At 44.1% G+C, this 19,201-nt stretch overlaps 1 protein-coding gene across 7 annotated transcripts in view; it reads left to right on the top strand.

The window, feature by feature from the left end:
* Nucleotides 1-18,897, top strand: part of tet3 (tet methylcytosine dioxygenase 3) — a 40,021-nt gene extending 21,124 nt beyond the window's left edge. For all 7 annotated transcript variants that reach the window (XM_034541799.1, XM_034541802.1, XM_034541805.1 and 4 more), the window contains 9 exons: nt 313-3,244; nt 5,578-5,668; nt 7,884-7,977; nt 8,853-9,061; nt 9,757-9,907; nt 10,017-10,106; nt 10,957-11,094; nt 11,259-11,613; nt 11,864-18,897. In XM_034541799.1, the coding sequence (XP_034397690.1) occupies nt 313-3,244; nt 5,578-5,668; nt 7,884-7,977; nt 8,853-9,061; nt 9,757-9,907; nt 10,017-10,106; nt 10,957-11,094; nt 11,259-11,613; nt 11,864-13,635 (5,832 nt within the window). In that variant the 3' untranslated portion in view covers nt 13,636-18,897. The remainder of the gene's footprint in view (nt 1-312; nt 3,245-5,577; nt 5,669-7,883; nt 7,978-8,852; nt 9,062-9,756; nt 9,908-10,016; nt 10,107-10,956; nt 11,095-11,258; nt 11,614-11,863) is intronic.
* The last annotated feature ends 304 nt before the right edge of the window (nt 18,898-19,201 follow it).

The raw sequence follows: 19,201 nt of genomic DNA, 5'->3' as shown, positions 1-19,201 counted from the left end.
AGCAATAGTTAATGCAGTTTTCCTCAGCTCTACTGACCTGGCCCTGCAGTAATGTATGTATAGTATGTGTGAGGGAGGAGGGAAACCCTGGATAAGAGCTGGAAGAAGGGAATGGAGTCTGTTGTTACTTTCATGATTGTTATTCTTGGACATTGACTTAATGTATCTACAGTGATTATTTAACAAATGTCTAAAGATTTTCAAAATCAAGCCTAAAGTGTCTAATGTTGTTTTACATATCGGTGCACAATTTATTGGATTCTTATAATCTAACTAATTTATAACTAACATCGCTCAATGTTTGTCTTTCAGACTGTTCGCGAAGTCACTTCAGTGGATGGCCCCAGAAGTGGAGGCCAGATGGAAATTGGGTCACATGACCGCCTCCAGGAAGGCGTGCTGAGCCTGGAACTGGCCAATGGGGTGAATCGCTACCCTAATGATGATTCGACATCTAGTGAAACAGAGCAGCAGAGGGCAGGAAGCGTGCCTCCAAGGCAGAGCTGGTTGACAGTACATGGCAAGGTCAGTGACACCCAACAACAGCAACCGTGTTGGAACAGCAGCAGCGGTACAAACCCTGGTGAACCTGTCCACCATGCAGACATGGAGGATGCCCACAATCTGGTGGCTTTTTCTGCTATTGCTGGCTCCTTGCCTCCTTCTTCCTCTTCTTCCTGCCTCATGCAGCCTAACACAGCCCAGCTGAATGAGAAGTTCACCAAGGAGGTGGGTGTTGAGGGGGCACTTGCCAAACTCTCTGCTGGAGCTCCTGAGGGAAGCTGCCAAACTCCAGAAGACCTGAACTCTCTACAGTCGGCACTGAGCCAAGCCAAACATGGACAAAAGCCCCCTAACTGCAACTGCGATGGGCCCGACTGTCCAGACTACCTTGAGTGGCTGGAGAAGAAGATCAAGTTGGCAACCAATGAGGATCAAGGTGCTTGCAAGATGGCTGACGCTCCCCCTAACCCACAGCCTCACCTACAGCAAACCAATTTGCAGCACCCTCGTCAGCCCTACACCCAGATGAATGGTGGCCACCGTCTGTCTGCTTTATACCCCCAGCAGCAACATGGAGGTCAAGGCCCTAATCTAGACCAAATGCTCTGCTCAAAACCCCCAATTCCCTGCTCTCCCCAGGTGCTCTCCATAGCCAAGGAAAAGAACATCAGTCTTCAGGCAGCTATTGCTATAGAAGCCCTGACCCAGTTATCTGGGACTGGTTTGCAAACTGCCGGCTCTCCAGGTCAATTTTCCTACAACAGTAACCTCCATCACCACCAACATACCCAGAACCTCCCATCTCAACCCCCCAATGGCACTAGCTTGATCCCATCCTCTCCCGGCACGCACTCATCTTCCTCACGCTCTCAATCTGTCCCTCCAGGACTAAACACCATTCAGAAGGCCTCCGTTTCCTATGAGCACCACAGGCCCCAATCCCAGGGCCAGCCACCCCATGCTACCCCTCTTCCATCCTCTACCTCTCCCTTCCCAGGTCAGGGAAAACATCAAGGCTTCATCTCTAATCCCCAGCAGTGGCAACAGGGCTCAGGCAGAAGCTCTGAGCAGAGGAACCCATGGATGTGTATAAAGTCTGAGCCCCAGTCTCACTACGCTGCTGCACCTCACAGCAGCTCAGACCCCATGTCAGAGCTCAAACAGCTGCTTGGTGACACCAGTGGCAAGTTTAGCCATGCTAATTTCAAGCTCCCAGTCACACAGCAGATTGTCTTGAACCAGAATGGAGGTATCCAGGCCCAAGACCACCCAGCATTGGCCAGGATAAAGCAAGAACCAGACTCTGGTGAGCACTACCATCACACTGCCTCCATGGGACATTATGGCATGGCTAATGGCCAGCTGCAAGGTCAGCACTACCCTGGCACTCCTATGTCTCCTGGCCAAGCATCCATTAGCCACTCCACTCAGGCAGCTCTGCAACAGCATCTTCACTACAAGAGGAACCTCTTCTCTAGCCACTCCCCTGGCTTTGGAGCACCAGGCCCTCGTGCACCGCTGGCTTGTCAAAACTTGAAAAAATGGTGGCCACAGATGGACCCAGAAGGTTTGCCACATTTGGCCATCAAACAGGAACCCAAGGAACCCAAAAAGAGGAAAAGCAGTCAAGGATCTCCTGTGATAAAAGCTATGAGTGGGATGCTTGCAGTCTCTCCCCTGCCCAAAGCTAAACAGATAGTCATCAAGAAGACCAAGCAGAAAGCCTCCATGCCAACCTTCCTGCCTCAGATTCAGATCACCGTACAAAAACCATCAGTCGTCATGATGAACAGAGCCCCGACCCTGACCAGCCTGCAACCAGGTTCTCTCCCCTCTCTGCCCCTCCACAGTAACTCCACTCAGGCTGCTGCTGCAGGCCTCCCTGCCCCAGCCCAATCTCAGGTATCCATTTCCAACTCCTCCATGACTCCCTCTTCCACTGTTTCTGCTTTGTCAGAAAACGCTCCAGCCCTCATGGGCCCTCTGCTCTCACATGTGGCCCCTGTAGCTCATGCTAAGTCAGAGGTAGTGGGCAGCCTGGCCTCCAGTAACACCAGCACCACCACACCTGTGACCTCCACACTTCCATCCAGCACCTCCCAATTACAGAGCGTCATCAACATCGACCCGAAGTACGAAGAACTGATCCGCCAGTTTGAGGCTGAATTTGGAGACTCAGCTCCAGACACATCTGCCAGTCATCCCAAGGAGGAGACTGATACAGCCCCTCAGCCGAGGAATCAGTCCCAGACCAGTTTGCGGGACCTCAGTCCCACATCATCTTCCACCTCCCAGTCGGCTCCCTTAATTCTCGCCACTCAAGCCAGTTCCACATCTCATTCAGATGATCGGGAGATGGAAGTCAGCAAGGATGAGTCAGGGTCCAAAAGTGAAGCAACCTTGAATCAGGCATCCACAGAAAGCTCTCTGAGGGATGTCCCTCTGCATCATCAGGCTAGTCTGCACCAGCAGCAGTCCAGTGTGTTAAAGGGTACGTTCAACATGCCGTGTTCTCCACTACCCAAACGCATGAAGATTGAAACCTCGGGTGATATATCCATACTTTCCACCACATGCTATTCTGAGGAGGACACACCCACTAAGGACAGCTTGCCTGCGTCTCCATCTCTCAGAGGCTTCCTAGAGTCTCCTCTGCGCTACCTGGACACCCCCACCAAGACCTTGCTGAGTACTCCTTCCAAGGATCTGCAGGCAGAGTTCCCCACCTGCACCTGTGTGGGTAAGTCAGTGTGTTGGTGTCTGTCTGTGGTTGTCTTTTTTTTAAGGGGATGAGGTTGCTGTCCATCTACATACTGTACTAGCACGTTTCAGTGACCTATAAATAATAGTATCAACAATCTAGCAAAAATCACACCAACCCAAACATTGCCCATTCATTTTTGAGTGCAGATAAATGTAAGTAATTCTGTAAGTACTGAAAAGGCTTTATAGAAGCAAGGGAGCATGCATATTATGCAGGGATGACTTTTTTGGAAAACATTTTCTAAATTTGGAAATGTTCACGTTTTGCTGGATTGAGCTTGAAACCGGTCCACCATTATGTTTTTCAGTCCCCCTCTTCTGTAGCTTCTCTGTCTGGATGCTTGTTGGATTCTTGTGGACTGTGTCCAAGAATGTTTGTGTTGCCAGGGTGTGTGGCTGCAACCATCCAGACTGCAACAGTGTGAGGCACTAAAGGCAGCAGGCAGGAACAATAGTACTGGTGGCAGAAGGAGCCTTTTGTGTGAGTTTGGGTCTGGCAGGCAAGCAGAACAGAGCCTTCGTTAGACAGAAGGGGGTTTAGTCCCATAGTTTAAGTAATTCCCTACTTGGGATAACATAGTAGGTGGTCCTATAGTAAAAATCTATGGAGAGTTTATAGATCATGTTTCTCATATTTTAAGAAAGTAACAGTGAGAGTAAGCTATGTTAATGACTAAGTAGATCAGAATATTATTGCTGTAGCTACTATGGGCATTCATTTACTCATTAACTGGGTGCAATAATTGAATTATTATATATTTTGTTCTCATAAAAGCTACTGTATTAAGAATTTGCCACCATGTTCTTACAGTTACTGAGTGTTAACTGTAGTGCTGGGAAGGGTTAAGAGCTGGTAAGAAGACCATTGCTGTCCCTAAACATTGAAGGCGTTCTCAGCGGGCGGAGAGCAGCTGCAGTGAAACACTTGCTAGCTGTGTGTTGTTACTCAGAGGAGAGGCCAGCAAACAATATGTCTCCATAGTAAAGGCTGGTTACACACTGCCCTGTCAACTCCCTGTAGCATAACACTGCGCTGGAATGAGACTGCCTCCTACCCAAACAGATACAGTATGCAGCCACGATGTGCACAGTACACACACAACCAATTTCCATGCAAGAATTTATTGTGACTTCTCCACTTCCTGCCCCGAGCCACACCCTGGTGCCTCCCTCCACCGACAGGGGAATGTGACCTCATATTGCTTCTGAACCAGAGACACACACAATCCTGACTGTATGTCCACACTTTTAGATAATCCGCTCAGAGTGTAAAGCATTTACATTTAGAGCCTTTAGCTAATGTTGTTATCCAGAGTGTGTGCCACACTATGATAATGAAGTGCTGTGTACAGAAGCAAGAGCCACCCTGTATTAGCTGCACTACAAGCACGCTGTTATCAAGCTAGCCAATGCAAAGTCCATTAGAGACATTTATTGTAGGATACATTCAACGGCACAGAATCACACACACAAAGATTAGCACTGAAGTCATAGTACATGGCTTATAGCCAAAGATGTGTGTAGAACAATGGTTCAAATGCATTCATACACATCCACACACTTATACACAACATAAACACAGATGCTCACACAGACACACCCTATTCCCTCATAACACTCACTCAAACTGAGTAATTCATCACAAGCTCAAAGAGCTTCTGCTTTACAAAGTGTCTCCACACAGGCACCACACCCTGGAGTCAGAGTCCGCTGTCTGTGTGTTCATGTGTTTGAACTGGATGTTACAATCAGTTATACAATCTCACGCTCCTCATAGATGATTTAGCTTCAGCCACATAGAGGATGTCTTTGAGTTTGTCCAAAAATACATCAGAACACACAACCAGGATGTGAACATTTATGAAACCTAAGTTCTATCACTGCAGAAGATTTTGGTGACATTGCTTATAATATTGATGCAATAAATACATACATTTACAGTAGAATACGATATTTGATGCAGAATCATCGTTTTAAATAATCTCTTTGGTGTTGTTGCTCTACACATTGAGAAGAGGTTTTAATAAGAAATATCCACCAAAACAGTACATGTAAATGTGTAAATGTTGTGTTACTTATTTTACTATCTAGCTGACTAGACCAGGCTATATAATAGCTATATATATATATATATATATATATATATATATATATATATATATAGCTATTATATATTCATCAGTAATATACACTATCATCACCATTTGTGATCTGTTGTATGTTGCAAATAATTGTGTACATTGTGTACATAGTGTTTTCTCAGGTCCAGCGATGTGCTTTTTCCTCACCCTCTGCTGTCTCTTTTTCTAGAACAAATCCTGGAGAAAGATGAAGGACCCTACTACAATCACCTGGGATCAGGACCTACTGTAGCCTCCATACGAGACCTGATGGAGACGAGGTGAGTCTTTTCCTCTTCTCTTCTCTTTTTCTCCTCCTCCTACATGCTCTTGCTTTTCCTGTCACTCCCTTTTCCTCCTCCTCCTCCCCCCCCCCCCTCTCATTTTGTCCTAAGGGAATCTGTGACCCAGAATCCAGTTGGAGAAACAGGAAATATCAGCATCATCAGCACAACAGAGGCAGCACAAGGGTAGCAGCAGATGATGGCTGGGAATGAGATGAATGAGGGAGGATATAAATCAAATCAAAGAGAAAGATGAAGAGAGAGGAAGACAGGTGGAAGGACGGAAAGATGGTGCATTTGTTATGCACTAATATCACATTTAGTTATTTATATTATGTAACAGTCCTCAGTATTACAATTAGGACTGACATTTGGTGTTTATAGATGCAAATATTGTGCATACATACAAAACTGAAATCGCTCTGTTTAGAACCTGAAATCAAACAAATATTATAAATGTAAAAATGTAAAATGTAAGGTATGGTCAAAATATATGTACTTTCTTTTTATAAATGACCAACAGATGACATTAAGCATTGGAGAGCCTCACCAAACCAACCCAATAAGCTGGTGTTACTTTGTCTGCTATGCATCGGCAGACTTGGTAATAAAACTTTTCTTTCAAGATGAAACACCAGAAAGCTCCCAAGCTGGTATTTTAATAACCAAATCGCAGCAACAATCTTTAAATCATTGTTGGTCAATCTTACTAAAACATAACTGATTTAATGGTGAATACAGAGTTTTTTTTTCTTTTTCATAGCCTGATAAACACATTCTGACAATATATTGTTATGTTATGCATGCCTGTGTAACCTTATCTTATGACCGGATGCCTCATTGTGTTATGCTTCATGGTCACAGTACTGAATGTTGTAGTCAGGCACACATTTAGCTTTTATCCGATGAAAGGCTGGATTTCAATTGGATCAATGAGTCATTAGTTCCAGAAGAGCACAGGGTGAGTGAGGGGGGATGCCACTTTTTTTGTTTGAGAGATGACATAAGAAGTTAAGGCCCCAATGTCCCTAAATGACCTTTGGCCCAGCCCTGACCCCGGCGGGCCACCCCTGTGGTGACGGAGCCCATTCCCCTCCCACTCTCTGAGCCACCTTCGGGGGATTCCTATTCAGTAAGAGCCCCTTGTGTTCACTGTCACACCAAATCTACTCAGGGCTGAAGTTTTCACAATGGCAGGTATCAAGCAAGCAGGAGACCTGATTTAAGCTGTGAGCAAACCTCTGACAAGTTCTGATGACCTATCCCCATCCCAACGCAACCTCTGACATCTCCTCCTCCTCTGGGAAAACGTAGCAATATAAGCTACAGCAACATGGATAAAGTAGTTTAACTACATCAAAGCAATTTATTTTATTGCAACTGCTTATTTCCAAGTCAATGCTATTTATATAAAATAAGTAATATTAATACATATGCCTCATATAAAGTATATGATACGTTAATAGTATAATTAACAATGTAATATAAATGACTATTTATGTTGTATATTTGACTATAAATGCACACCTAAATCTAACATTCATGGGCGCTTGAAATGATTGTGTCAAAGCTGCTGTTCTATTTAATCAATAAAAGCTAAACTCCTGAAAAGATATTTATTTGGAAAACAGCGACGCTACCACCACACTACTGGGAAATGTAGTTAAACCAGTTAGGCCTCTATTGGCCAACACAGCAAACACAAGCACAGAAATATCTCCAAGAGAAATCCCTCTGGCTGGCCGTGTGTCGAGGCGAGTGGCTTCTGCTTAACTCTGCCGTGCTTGTGTGAATCCAAGCAGAGCGTTGTGAACACTCCTCACCAGCCAGTGCTAATTACTAATTCCACATGTTTAATGTTTTTAAAGTTGAGCAGACTGTTGAAACAGATTCACAGCATGACAATGGAAGCTGATTTTTGTACGTGTTCTTAATGTTTTTTGGATTGTGCAGAGCACGCTTTCATACTGCTGGTCAACCGGCTGTCAGGTATATGGTTTGTTGTGTGTTTGACTCGAACTGATGCAAAGCATCTGATCAGTCAGTTAAGCAAATTCTTTGAGGTCGGCTTGGTGGCCCCTTAGGGCCCTGACACACAGGAAAGACTACACCGTGTGTTTAGGTTTAGGCCACATGAGCGTCAGCATGGCTTGTCAGAGCCCTAAAGTCAGGCATCAGGGCTCAGAACTGAAGTGTTTCTCCTCCTGTGTAGGTATGGAGAGAAGGGGGAGGCCATCCGGATTGAGAAGGTGGTGTACACAGGGAGAGAGGGAAAGAGCTCACGAGGATGTCCTATTGCTAAATGGGTAAGTAGCATCACGTCTCCATGGGTTTTGGTAGACTTGGTATTGTCTATTTCCTTTCATTGGGTTTACATATTAAAATAACGACCCATGATTCTCACAAAAATAACATTTGTGACAGTATGTCAACAACTCAGTCAAAGCCTGATTGTTTGTAAGTGAGAGAGAGGAGAAATAGTGTTTGGAACTTTCGTCCCCCTTGACAACGATGACAGCCAATCAACAGCAGATGCAGTATGTGTGTATAATGAGATGTCCTGTGGAGACATCCAGCCAAGTTTGTCACCTAATGTGAGTAAACGAGTAGAAGGTCTCACTCTCTGTAACAACTGTCCAGCCTCCCCTCCTGTCACCCCTGACACATCCTGCTAATGACTTTATAGATTCAAAACAGCTATCCTACTGAGGGAGAGTGAGTGTGGGTATGTGTTGGAGACAGAGAGAGGGAGGGAGTGTGGAGGTAGTAAAAGTGAAAGAGATCAGGCTTGCACATGTCAATAGCCATTTATCGTTTCTGGAAGAAAATAACTGTTGTGGTGGAATCAGATATTAAATAAAACGTTAGATATGTATATTCTTGGTTCACTAGTATATCTTTATAGTATGATTCTCTCTGGCTAAATGTATTTAACATGAAGCATCATGAGCAGATTTAGGATTGGTATCCAGTCACCACAGCAGGTTGGATTTCAGTACAGGTTTCCAACTTTCTTCCAAACATCAACTGCAGAAACATCCACTGAAATTCTGTATTAACATCAAGAGAGAGAAACTTAGTGAGCATAAATGAGGTGTTTCTGATTAAGAGCCATCGTGTTTACCGAACCTATCTCCCCAAAAATAAAACAAAAATAATCATAAGCTCTGTTTCCTGTCAGGTGATCCGTCGTGGCAGTGAGACAGAGAAGCTGCTGTGTCTGGTGCGTCCGCGTGCAGGCCACCACTGTGACAACGCGATCATCATCATCCTCATTATGGCCTGGGAAGGGGTCCCGAGGGCCCTGGCTGACAAGTTGTACCACGAGCTCAGTGGCACCCTCACCACATTTGGCAACGCCACCAGCCGACGCTGTGGCCTCAATGATGAGTGAGTAGCTGATGGGAAGTCTTTTACACTGTTTTTCTTACATACAAGTTGGTGAATGTGCATAGAGCAGACAGCTTGTGAGTGTTTCATCATTATATTGCACCTTCACTGAACCTGTATGACTTGTTTTTAAAGCACACCTTGAGCTATTTGATCTCAAGTTATCTTTGTCAGAACCTTTACGAAGACCTTTGACACCAATGAAAGTAAATGTCGGTGGTTTCATGGACAAAACCTTATAATGTGGGGGTCCTAATGTGACCATGTGGACATCTGTGACATGGAAAAGTACTCTTGAGGCATAAAGCAAAATTTAAGCCAAATAATGTGTATATGCACAAAGACAAACTTTGTTGTGCACACATTGTCTATGTCATACATCTGACTCCCAAACAATGGATAGTGATCACGCACATGCAATACATTTAAAGAAAGGTGGTCATATGACCCACTCTCACTATGAGTCATGAATGTATGTTGACACACCCTTGTTTAACCTTCTAACGAGTCTCAGACCATGTTAATGCTCTAAATGCACAAATTACCTCACAATACGCCATTTCTTTCTGCCACATTGTTATATCCTACTCAACTCAGTATAAATATAGTGGACACATGATGTAAACTAAAGCATGCTCAGGTCACACATCATTTATACATGAAGTTGAGAACATGCTCACTGTCTCCCCCTGCAGTCGGACCTGTGCATGTCAAGGCAAGGACAGTGAGTCTTGTGGCGCTTCCTTCTCCTTTGGCTGCTCCTGGAGTATGTACTTTAATGGCTGCAAGTACGCCCGAAGCAAAATTCCACGCAAGTTCAGGCTACAAGGAGATCACCCTGAAGAGGTACTCATCACATCAAAGCCACTTGTTGTATGGATTATACAGGAATACATCAATGCATCATTGGCTCTGTGTTTTGTTTTGACCTGTAATCTATGTTTGTGCTCGTCAGGAGGATAAACTCAGGGATAACCTCCAACATCTGGCAACTGAGTTGGCTCCTTTGTACGAGCAGCTGGCGCCACAGGCCTACAGTAACCAGGTTTGTTGTAAAGGCCAATACTACGACTGCATCGGTACACAAAGGTCACGATTCGATTCATAACCTAGTTTAGGACTCACAGTTCAATGCAAGTTTGTTACAGAAAAAAAAACTATTGCACATGGATACGTTTCTTTTCATTTATTTTGAACAGAGAGTAGGGCAAGTGCCAGTGACAACCTCATCTCTATGAACAGATTCTGCATTCACATAGAATCTGTAGAAAACTCTACAAGAATTTGTTATTGGAAGCGTTTCCATTTGTAGTAATATGGACCGATCATATTCAAGCAGGTTTTGGTTGAATGATGATGATGATTTTGCCTTTTATTGGTTAAAATGATCTTGTAAACTGGCAACTTGTGAAACACTGCAGTCATAAACATCATCTCTCAACTAGAACTCCAGTCTTGCATCTCAAATTGGACTTTAAACTTAAGAAAAATTAGCTGCACACGGAATAGGAAGCCTTGGCCCGCATATCCGCTGGTTTCACCGTAACCCCAGAAAAATAGCCCCTTGCCCTCAGAGGTTTATCCGCCATCAGACCTATAACCAATGGGTTCCAAGATGACTGACAAAATCCTCTTACTGCATTTTTCAGCATATGTTGCTGACGTGCAGTTAAAAGTTCAGTCAACCTCATGTTGCCACCAACTACATTTGGCATCTTCCTCACACACAATGAGTAGTACTGTACACCAGACCATGAAGACTTTCACATAATAACACTTCCTACTTATGTATTTAAAGACTAAGAAACAGAAAATATTCTACTTACAGTGACTGACTTAATTCTGACAGTGAAGTGAAATTAAGGAAATAAAAGTTATTTATTTTGTTTCCTCAGTGCCAGTCAGAGTCGAAAGCTCCAGACTGCAGGCTTGGCTTGAAGGAAGGCCGGCCGTTCTCTGGAGTCACTGCTTGCATGGACTTCTGTGCCCACGCTCATAAGGACCAGCACAACCTCTACAATGGTTGCACAGTGGTAAGATCACTCGCAATACTCTTATATGTGTGTGTTTTTGGGGGATATTTGAGGTGAATAAAGGATTTTTTTTTTTGTGTGAATAAGATAAATCAGAAATGTCAATGTTTTCTAGCTTGGAACAGTTTACATTTCATCTTGCGCTTGTTCTCCCTCTATGCTAGGTATGTACTTTGACGAAGGAGGACAACCGTTCTGTGAAGGAGATTCCAGAGGATGAGCAGCTCCATGTGTTGCCTCTTTATCGGATCTCCACGACTGATGAGTTTGGCAGTGAGGAAGCCCAGCGTCTCAAGATGCAGACAAAAGCCATCCATGTGCTTCAGGCTTTTCGCCGTGAGGTACGCAAGTTGCCCGAACCTGCCAAGTCCTGCCGACAGCGCAGACTGGAGGCCAAGAAGGCCAACTCGGAAAAGAAGAAAAATAAACTCATGCAGCAGGCAGGAGAGACACCAGAGAAAACAGTGGTCAAGGCTGAGGTCCGCATCACAGGTTCCCCTCAACCTCGAGGCAATAAAGGTTAGTTGTTTGTTTTTGTATAACTCATAATGTACTTTAAATGTGTTCAACAGATGTTTAGACTGTAAGGCAAATTATTTTAAATCGCTTCACTTGGAGGCCTTTTCTGATAGCCGAAAAGGAGTGTACCATAACCCTAACCTGCAATCAATGTGTAACAGAACTTAAATACAACAGGAGGCATACACAAGTAAAAACTGAGTTTTAGGTTTAGTGTGTGATTGACCTTTTCTTTGTTTCAAATATTTAGCAATTATAAAACAAGAGGTGAAGCCCAACATCAAGAAGGAGCCCTTTAATGGATCAATCGATGGATACCCTGTGCAGGCAGCAGACCCATTCAGCAACATCTATCCACACCCTGCCTACTATGCAAGGGGAGGCCTTCCCCCAACTGGCCAGCCCACTGCATCTGACCCAGTCAACGGTTATCACCACAATCTGCCCCCAATGCACTATGGCTACTACAACTACTCCCCCAATGCACTTTTCCCCCCTAAGTTGAGGACCTACGAGGGTCGCAATGGCTCTTTGCCCAAAGCAGGCAGCAAGGCTGTCCAGGTTGATCTGAAGCCTGATATTCAGAGCCTTCAGGCCAGACTGGCACAGCCTTTCCCCAGCCACCCAGAGCAAGCCAACCAACCAAACCTCAGCGCTTATGCCCAGCATGTAGACCACAACCAGTCTCGTCCTTCCTCTGTATGCTCTGAACACTCCAACAGAGGCACTCCAGTCATCAAACAGGAGCCTATGGATGTGCCAGTCTATGAAGGCACAATGCAGAGCCAGGCTGGTGCCAACACACCTAGCTTAAAGTTTAATGGAAGTATCGTTCCCACCAACTGGGAAGGCCATCTGAACCCTAAACTATGTCCTGAAGCCTCATTGTTGAACCCGGACAAGCAGCAGTTTCACCAGCATTTCCAGCAGCGGCAGCCCTCTCCTTACCCCCAGCAGTGGACATCCTACCCTGGCTCAAATCCCCTGATTGCTTCCCCTGCTCTATCACCATCCCTCCAGGTACCTCCCTCTCCATCCCCTCACCTAGGGACAACGTTCCCTGGTAACATGCATCAAGGGTCCACACGCCCCTCCACCTCGCGCCCAAGCACCCCTCAGACAGGTACACCACAGCTTGGCAGCTCTCACTCAGGCTCAGTTACACCACAGCCAGGCACCCCAGGGCCAGGCACCCCCAGGCATTGGGCCAGCCCTGCTCCGAGTCCTCAGCCAAATGCTTGGGCCATGGGTCCTGCGGCATATAGTCCTGGTTTGAAGCACAGCAATCCTGCTGGAGCCTATCCTGACAAGATCTGGTCCAAGACTGGGGAAAGTCGGTGTTCCACTCCTCTTGGGCTCCAAGAGAATGCCTGGAAGTCTAGTGGTGGTTCAATGGCAGGTATTTCCCCGTCCCCTGCCCCTGAGGGTCGTCTCTTCCCTGATGCCCTGCAGCAGTCAGATCAGGCTTGCTGGACTCCCAACCGAGCTGAGAGTGACGTTGAGAGCACCAAGGGCCGTGACGAGTACGACGAAGAGTGGTCTGATAGCGAGCACAACTTCCTGGATCCCAACATTGGTGGCGTAGCGGTAGCACCAGCCCATGGCTCCATCCTGATTGAATGTGCCCGTCGGGAACTACATGCTACCACTCCGGTCGAAAAGCCTGATCGCTCTCACCCCACCCGCATCTCCCTGGTCTTCTACCAGCACAAGAACCTCAACCAGCCCGGGCACGGCATGGCTATTTGGGAAGCCAAAATGAAGCTGCTCGCAGAGCGAGCGCTCCAGAGGCAGCAGGAAGCGGCTCTCCTTGGCCTCTCCCAGGAGGACATCAAGGCCCTCGGGAAGAAACGTAAGTGGGGGGCTACAGTGGCAGGTGCCAGTCCAGGACCTGGACAATTTAAAGACAAGAGGGAGGGGCCAGTGACGCGGTTAGCCCCCACATTCCACACCTCCTCTACAGTTACTGTGTCTCCCTATGCCTTCACCCGCCTCACTGGGCCCTACAGCCACTATGTCTGAGGTCAGATGGATACAAACAGACAGACAGACAGATAGCTACAGAGTGGTGCAGTGGAGGGCTGGAGATGAGCAGGATGAATGTCTCTCAGCCGTCCTACAGTCTGGCATCTCTCCATCCTGCCCCCTTCAGAGTCCACTTGACGGAGGGGATTTTTATTGTTTTTTACCTCATGTCAGGCAGTTGTTTGGGCTTCAGACACACTGCCTGTGGTGCTCTTCCTCTCTCTTCCCTGGAGAGGATCTCCATTGCTTTTTCTTGTTCATAGAATTTTAATGATTCTAATTATTGCTATTATTATCGATATTATTATGATTGCTATTGTTACTGTCAATGTTGTTATTACAGGTATTATTATAATGAAGACTTGTTTGTTTTTTATTATTGCTGTTTTCATTAATGTTATTATTAATGATGTGATTGTTTTTGGTTATATATTTTTTTTAATCAATCAGTCTGAGTCAGTCAGACTCGACAAGTTCTTTTCCATGTTTGGAAAACGTGTACCCTTTTTTTCTGTTTCTGATTTTCTTTGTTCTTGTCAATCTTCCAGCTGTACTTAGAGGAGGAGCCATTATCTGCCTGGTAAGACAGCAAATCAATATTACAGTAATCATATGTACGGATCTCAAAAAAGCCTTTTCAGTAGGCTTGTCTTAGATATCTAGGTCTATTATGGACAATTTGCTGGTATGTATCTTTGATCTTACAACAGCAAGCCCCCCATAAAAGATAATTACAAATATTATCAATCTGGGCCTGTATTTCCTAGTTTTGTGTGTGAATGTTATTTCAGATTTAGTAGACATATAAACACATAAACACATAAAACATCTGTAACATTACATGAAAAGCAGTGCTTTGTTTGTCGTGTGATTGTGCAGAGCTCCTTAAAGACAAAAATTAAACTAACCAAGCATTGTGATGCAAAAGTAGGAAAATAATGCTCAGGTTAAAAATGATTGCAGTTGCCCCTAAAACCACATTTTGAGAAAAGGTTGCTGCTTCTTATGTCGTCAGATTACGTGCTCCTCCTCTTCTTCTGTACCCCTCCAGCTTCAGACTGGTGCTCAACTTCCTGCTATGATTGATTTTCATTCCGCTCCTCTTCATGGCACTTGATGCTGTACTTAGGTGCTCTCTAACCAGCTCAACTGGTATTAGCAAGTTCATTTGTTTTGACCAAGGTGGAGTGACAGAATGATTGCTTCAAGACATCGGTGAAGGAAATGTGCGTACAAATGCTTTTCCTTTGCTTGTCATGTGCTCCCGCCACAGAGTTCAAAATGAGTGATACTATTTGCAAATGTCATTTGATCCAGATCTGCAATTACCACACAGACATGAGGTGGCACATTTTATCTTCCTATAACATTCAAGTATGCGGAAGCAGCTCCCAGTGTAAACTCTAGAGGGCAGTAGTGTCTGCCGTTTCAAAGTGGTGTGTACAAACAAACCTTCTAGCACCTGAGATCCATTCAGAAACTGGTAGCCTTGCTTTGCTACTTTAACCACCCATGACCAGTAGAGGGGGATCGCTCCCCCTGTTGCTGAGCATGTCAGCAAAGCAGCTCATGGTTAAGTTGATCTTGTGGCACAGATGTGAAAGGATGCTTTTGGGAAGCCCATCCTGGTATTTAGCAGAAGGAAACCGTGTTGGGGCAGCAGTGCTTTTGGTGCTACTACACACACTCTGGTGCTCTCCTTTTACACTTGATTTACTGTAGGGCCCACTCCTTCCTCTGCATGGTGCTGCCATCTTCGAGCAGAGAGAGATGTGTCCTTCTGCAGGCACCTTGTCACCACAGAGCCAGTCAGTCAGTTGCAGCTCTGTCATTGGGGCTTGAGAACCGGTTTCTTTTAGAGGTGCTTTTTGAATTTGGTTTTGTCTCAAACAAAGTGCTCTGTACAGGGAAGAGAAAGCACAGTTATTTCAGTTGAATTGTTGGTAACCCATTCACAGAGATAACAATAGTACCGAGAGCTAAATGGAGACCTAGGAGTTGGCGTCAAATGCAAGTGCATTGAGTCAATTAGTCTCTCACTTTGCTTGTATGTGTGAAAATAACTCAAACGCATGGGTGCTTGAAAAAGAAAAGCCAAAGAGAGAGACTATTTGATAGCCTGGATAGGATCCTGTGAACCACTCGTTTTGGTTTTCATGCATCGACCATGTGACTATTTGATTAATTGAATTCAAGCGGTGACATGGTTTAGCTTGCAACATTTGTCGAGAATGAAAGTGAGCGACTCCTGGCTGCTGAGTGGTTGTTTGGGTCAAGGCCCTGGTCGTCGGTGACCCTGTTACCTCTCCCGAGGGTCTCCAGCTCTCTACCTCACGCCGTAGAGACACTGGTCACAATCAACAACTTGCTACTGAGGGTAGAAGTCACGCATATGTCCCTTTGTGTGCTCTAAATCTCCACACTTATTTTAACCTGTTTTTTTATTCTTATTTATTACTACATGGTGATGATGATAATGATTGTCTTTGATGTTATTGTTTTTTCATCTTTTTTTATATAGCTAATACAAATTGTACATAGAGAAGAAAAGATTTATAAAAGCACTTTTAATCTTGATTTTAATGACAAAAAGAAGAGCCGATTATTGACAACTTGAAGCTTAGTTTTTCTGTTTTTGTTTTTTTTCTCAAGAGAGAGATAAAAATGTAAATATTAAAATATTTAGGTAAGATTATTTAACTGGTGAGGATAGTAACTAAACCATGAATGACAAGGGGGTATTTTGAAGTCTCTGACAGCCCTCAACAACACCTGTGTTGTGTGTAAATGTGTGCTTAGTAACACTGCTGTTCTGCTTTTGTAAGTACTGTAACCCCTTGTCAGCATGTATCTGACAGAGACCTGTCACTTTCTAAAAAGAAATTCATTAGCCCGATTATGTAACATAACACGTACTCACTGGCGACAGTCAAAATAACTGGAGGATAACCCATGATGCAGTTCTCTGACCAAAACCTTATTCTTACAAAAAGTATAACGTTTTAGAAAATCTTCTTCTGCTTGACAACAAATCATCACTTGACTTTTTACAGCAGGTGTCAACAACCCAAGAGACACTCTGTCATGACAAATTATAAGCAATGTCAAATTACAATTGCAGCTTGAAAACAAATGTAATAACAAGGTACTCAACAACAGTGGCAGTAAGCTAAAGTCAAATCTAAAAAGGTAGCCATGAACCTACGATGTGCTGTTTGTTGTTTAAATAAATAGTTAAGACGTTTTGAGAAATGTGCTTATTTACTTTTCTTGCTGAGAGTTAGATGAGAACATTAATACCACTGTCCTGTCTGTATTCTGAAGGATGTAGCCGGAGCCAGCAGACGGTTAGCTTAGCTTAGCATAAAGACTGAAAACAGGGGGAACCAGCTAGCCTGGCTCTGTGAACAAGCAACAAAATCCACCTACAAGCGCCTCAAAATCTCACTAACACATTGAATCCCCGTCATTAAAAACCAAAGTTTAAACACGTTGAGTTTTGGTTTCACGGAGGTTACGTGCCAGATTATGTCTTCCAGGTCACCAAGCAACGAGCAGGAAGTCACTGCTCCCAGGCGAGACATTGTGTGGCACACAAACTAAAATTATCAGGTTTTTGTGTCGTGCTTTTCAAAGTGCAGACAGACAGATTTTGTTATCTTTGGTCAAAACCAAGCTAGGTGTTTCCCCCTGTTTCCAGTCCTTTATGCTAAACTAAGCTAACTGGCTGCGTATAGAAATTAGAGTGGTGCACATCTCCTCGTCTACATCTAATATTTCCCAAAAATGTTGAACTATTTCCTTAATATCAGTAGAGTTGCCCTTTACAAATTGACCACCGGTCATGTGCAGGAGCACATCCATGGGAGTGATGTTTAGGGACATACTGGTAGTTGCAAAGCCAGGCGAGTCAGTGGGCGATGTTTCGCAATCTTTGTCAGTTGTGTTAGACTATCAGGTAAGAGACTCCCTGCTTGTTTAGATGTATCTATCATTATCTACTCATAATAGTAAAGGAACTTGGCTTAAAAATCATGACGCCCCTCTGGAAGAAAACCATGTGTTTAGTTTGTAATAATTAATCGTATATTACACACATCATGGCCAACAGTAGTTTGACTGGTGCAGGGGCCGGGGCTGGTACATTAACGGCCCATTTTACTTTTCAACCATAATGCATGGCCCACATTACACACACACACACACACACACACACACACACACACTTGCCTAACAATGGGTGCTGAGGATAAAGTGTATGTGATATCTTAATAACTTTGTAAATGTCTAACTTCTCAAGAGGTTGAGGGATGCTTCTCATGAAAGGCACTTCCTCCCACGCTCCTACCGAGATGGGGGGATCGGTCAGCTGGTGCTATGATGCTACACCTAAATATTCACTGTGTAAAAAAAGAAATGCGAGGGATAAATGATTACCACAATTATTTTCTAATGTCAAGAGAAATATACTTTAGATTCAAGCAGTTTCACTGGATGGGAAGCGTCCCTGGTGCTGACTTTAAGAAGTCTTTTGTTACAATTCTACATAATGACATCTCGTTTTGAGGGCAGAGGGGCACTCAAACAGTTGATTACGTTCTCTATTAATATTCATACCACATTGTACTTGACTTCATTCAAACTAGGATGAGATATAGAATCATATTTAATGAAGACTGTTATCTGGGTTTCAAGTTTGGTACAGCAAAGGTACCAAAGGCTATTGAAATGATCTTTTGAGTATGCTGTACACGTTCATGTTAACCTAATGCTAAGATATTTGAATACAAGAATAGCAGTTGTGTTCTGCCCCCCTTCCTCTTCCTGGACATGCACTTCCTTTACTCAACCCCTCTCTTATTCTTAACACCTTGTATATTTTGTCTTTCTCACACACGCGCACACACAAACATAGATATACAAATGCATCTCACTGTGTATGGCCCACATTTAGAAGTCTGTTGAACACCTCATTTAATGAACACTCTCCAAATTTGGGATAGAGACTTGGACCCTGGCCCGTACAAAAAAAAATAAAAAATGAGCCGACACAACTGGCAGCTACTTTCCTTTTTGAGTTAGGATTGTTCTTGGTTCTTTCTTTTCATGTCAAGGATGCAGTATGTAAAAAAAGTGTTTTTGTTCAGTCTCTCTCTCTTTGTAGCTGTATGGTGTATTATGTGAATACATAGTGTATGTGGTAAAAAAACCACAATATTGTTTTATGTTGCGCGATAAATAAAAACATTGAAGTGAAAACTTGTTTGGTTAATTTTATTTTCTAGTTAAGACAACCAATTCTGATGTTGATTACAGTGACGTTCCAGTTAATAAATAAATAAAGAAGCTCCAGCTATAATGACTCTGACTGATTCATTGTCCTCCTTCTCCCCCTCCCACATACTCAATGTAGGCAGCAGAAGGCAGAGGGTTTCTAGCATGTATGGTGGCCTATATGGCTCATTGTCACATTTTCTACTGGAAGGGCAATACTGGTCATTTTTATAATCTGATTTATCCACCATAGGGGCATTCAAGTGGGGCACTTTTGCTGCCTTTTGGA

Source organism: Cyclopterus lumpus, chromosome 9, assembly GCF_009769545.1.
Source record: "Cyclopterus lumpus isolate fCycLum1 chromosome 9, fCycLum1.pri, whole genome shotgun sequence".
Lineage (NCBI taxonomy): Eukaryota > Metazoa > Chordata > Actinopteri > Perciformes > Cyclopteridae > Cyclopterus > Cyclopterus lumpus.
The sequence above is the reverse complement of the archived record's forward strand: the minus strand, read 5'-3'. Positions and strand labels throughout refer to the sequence as shown.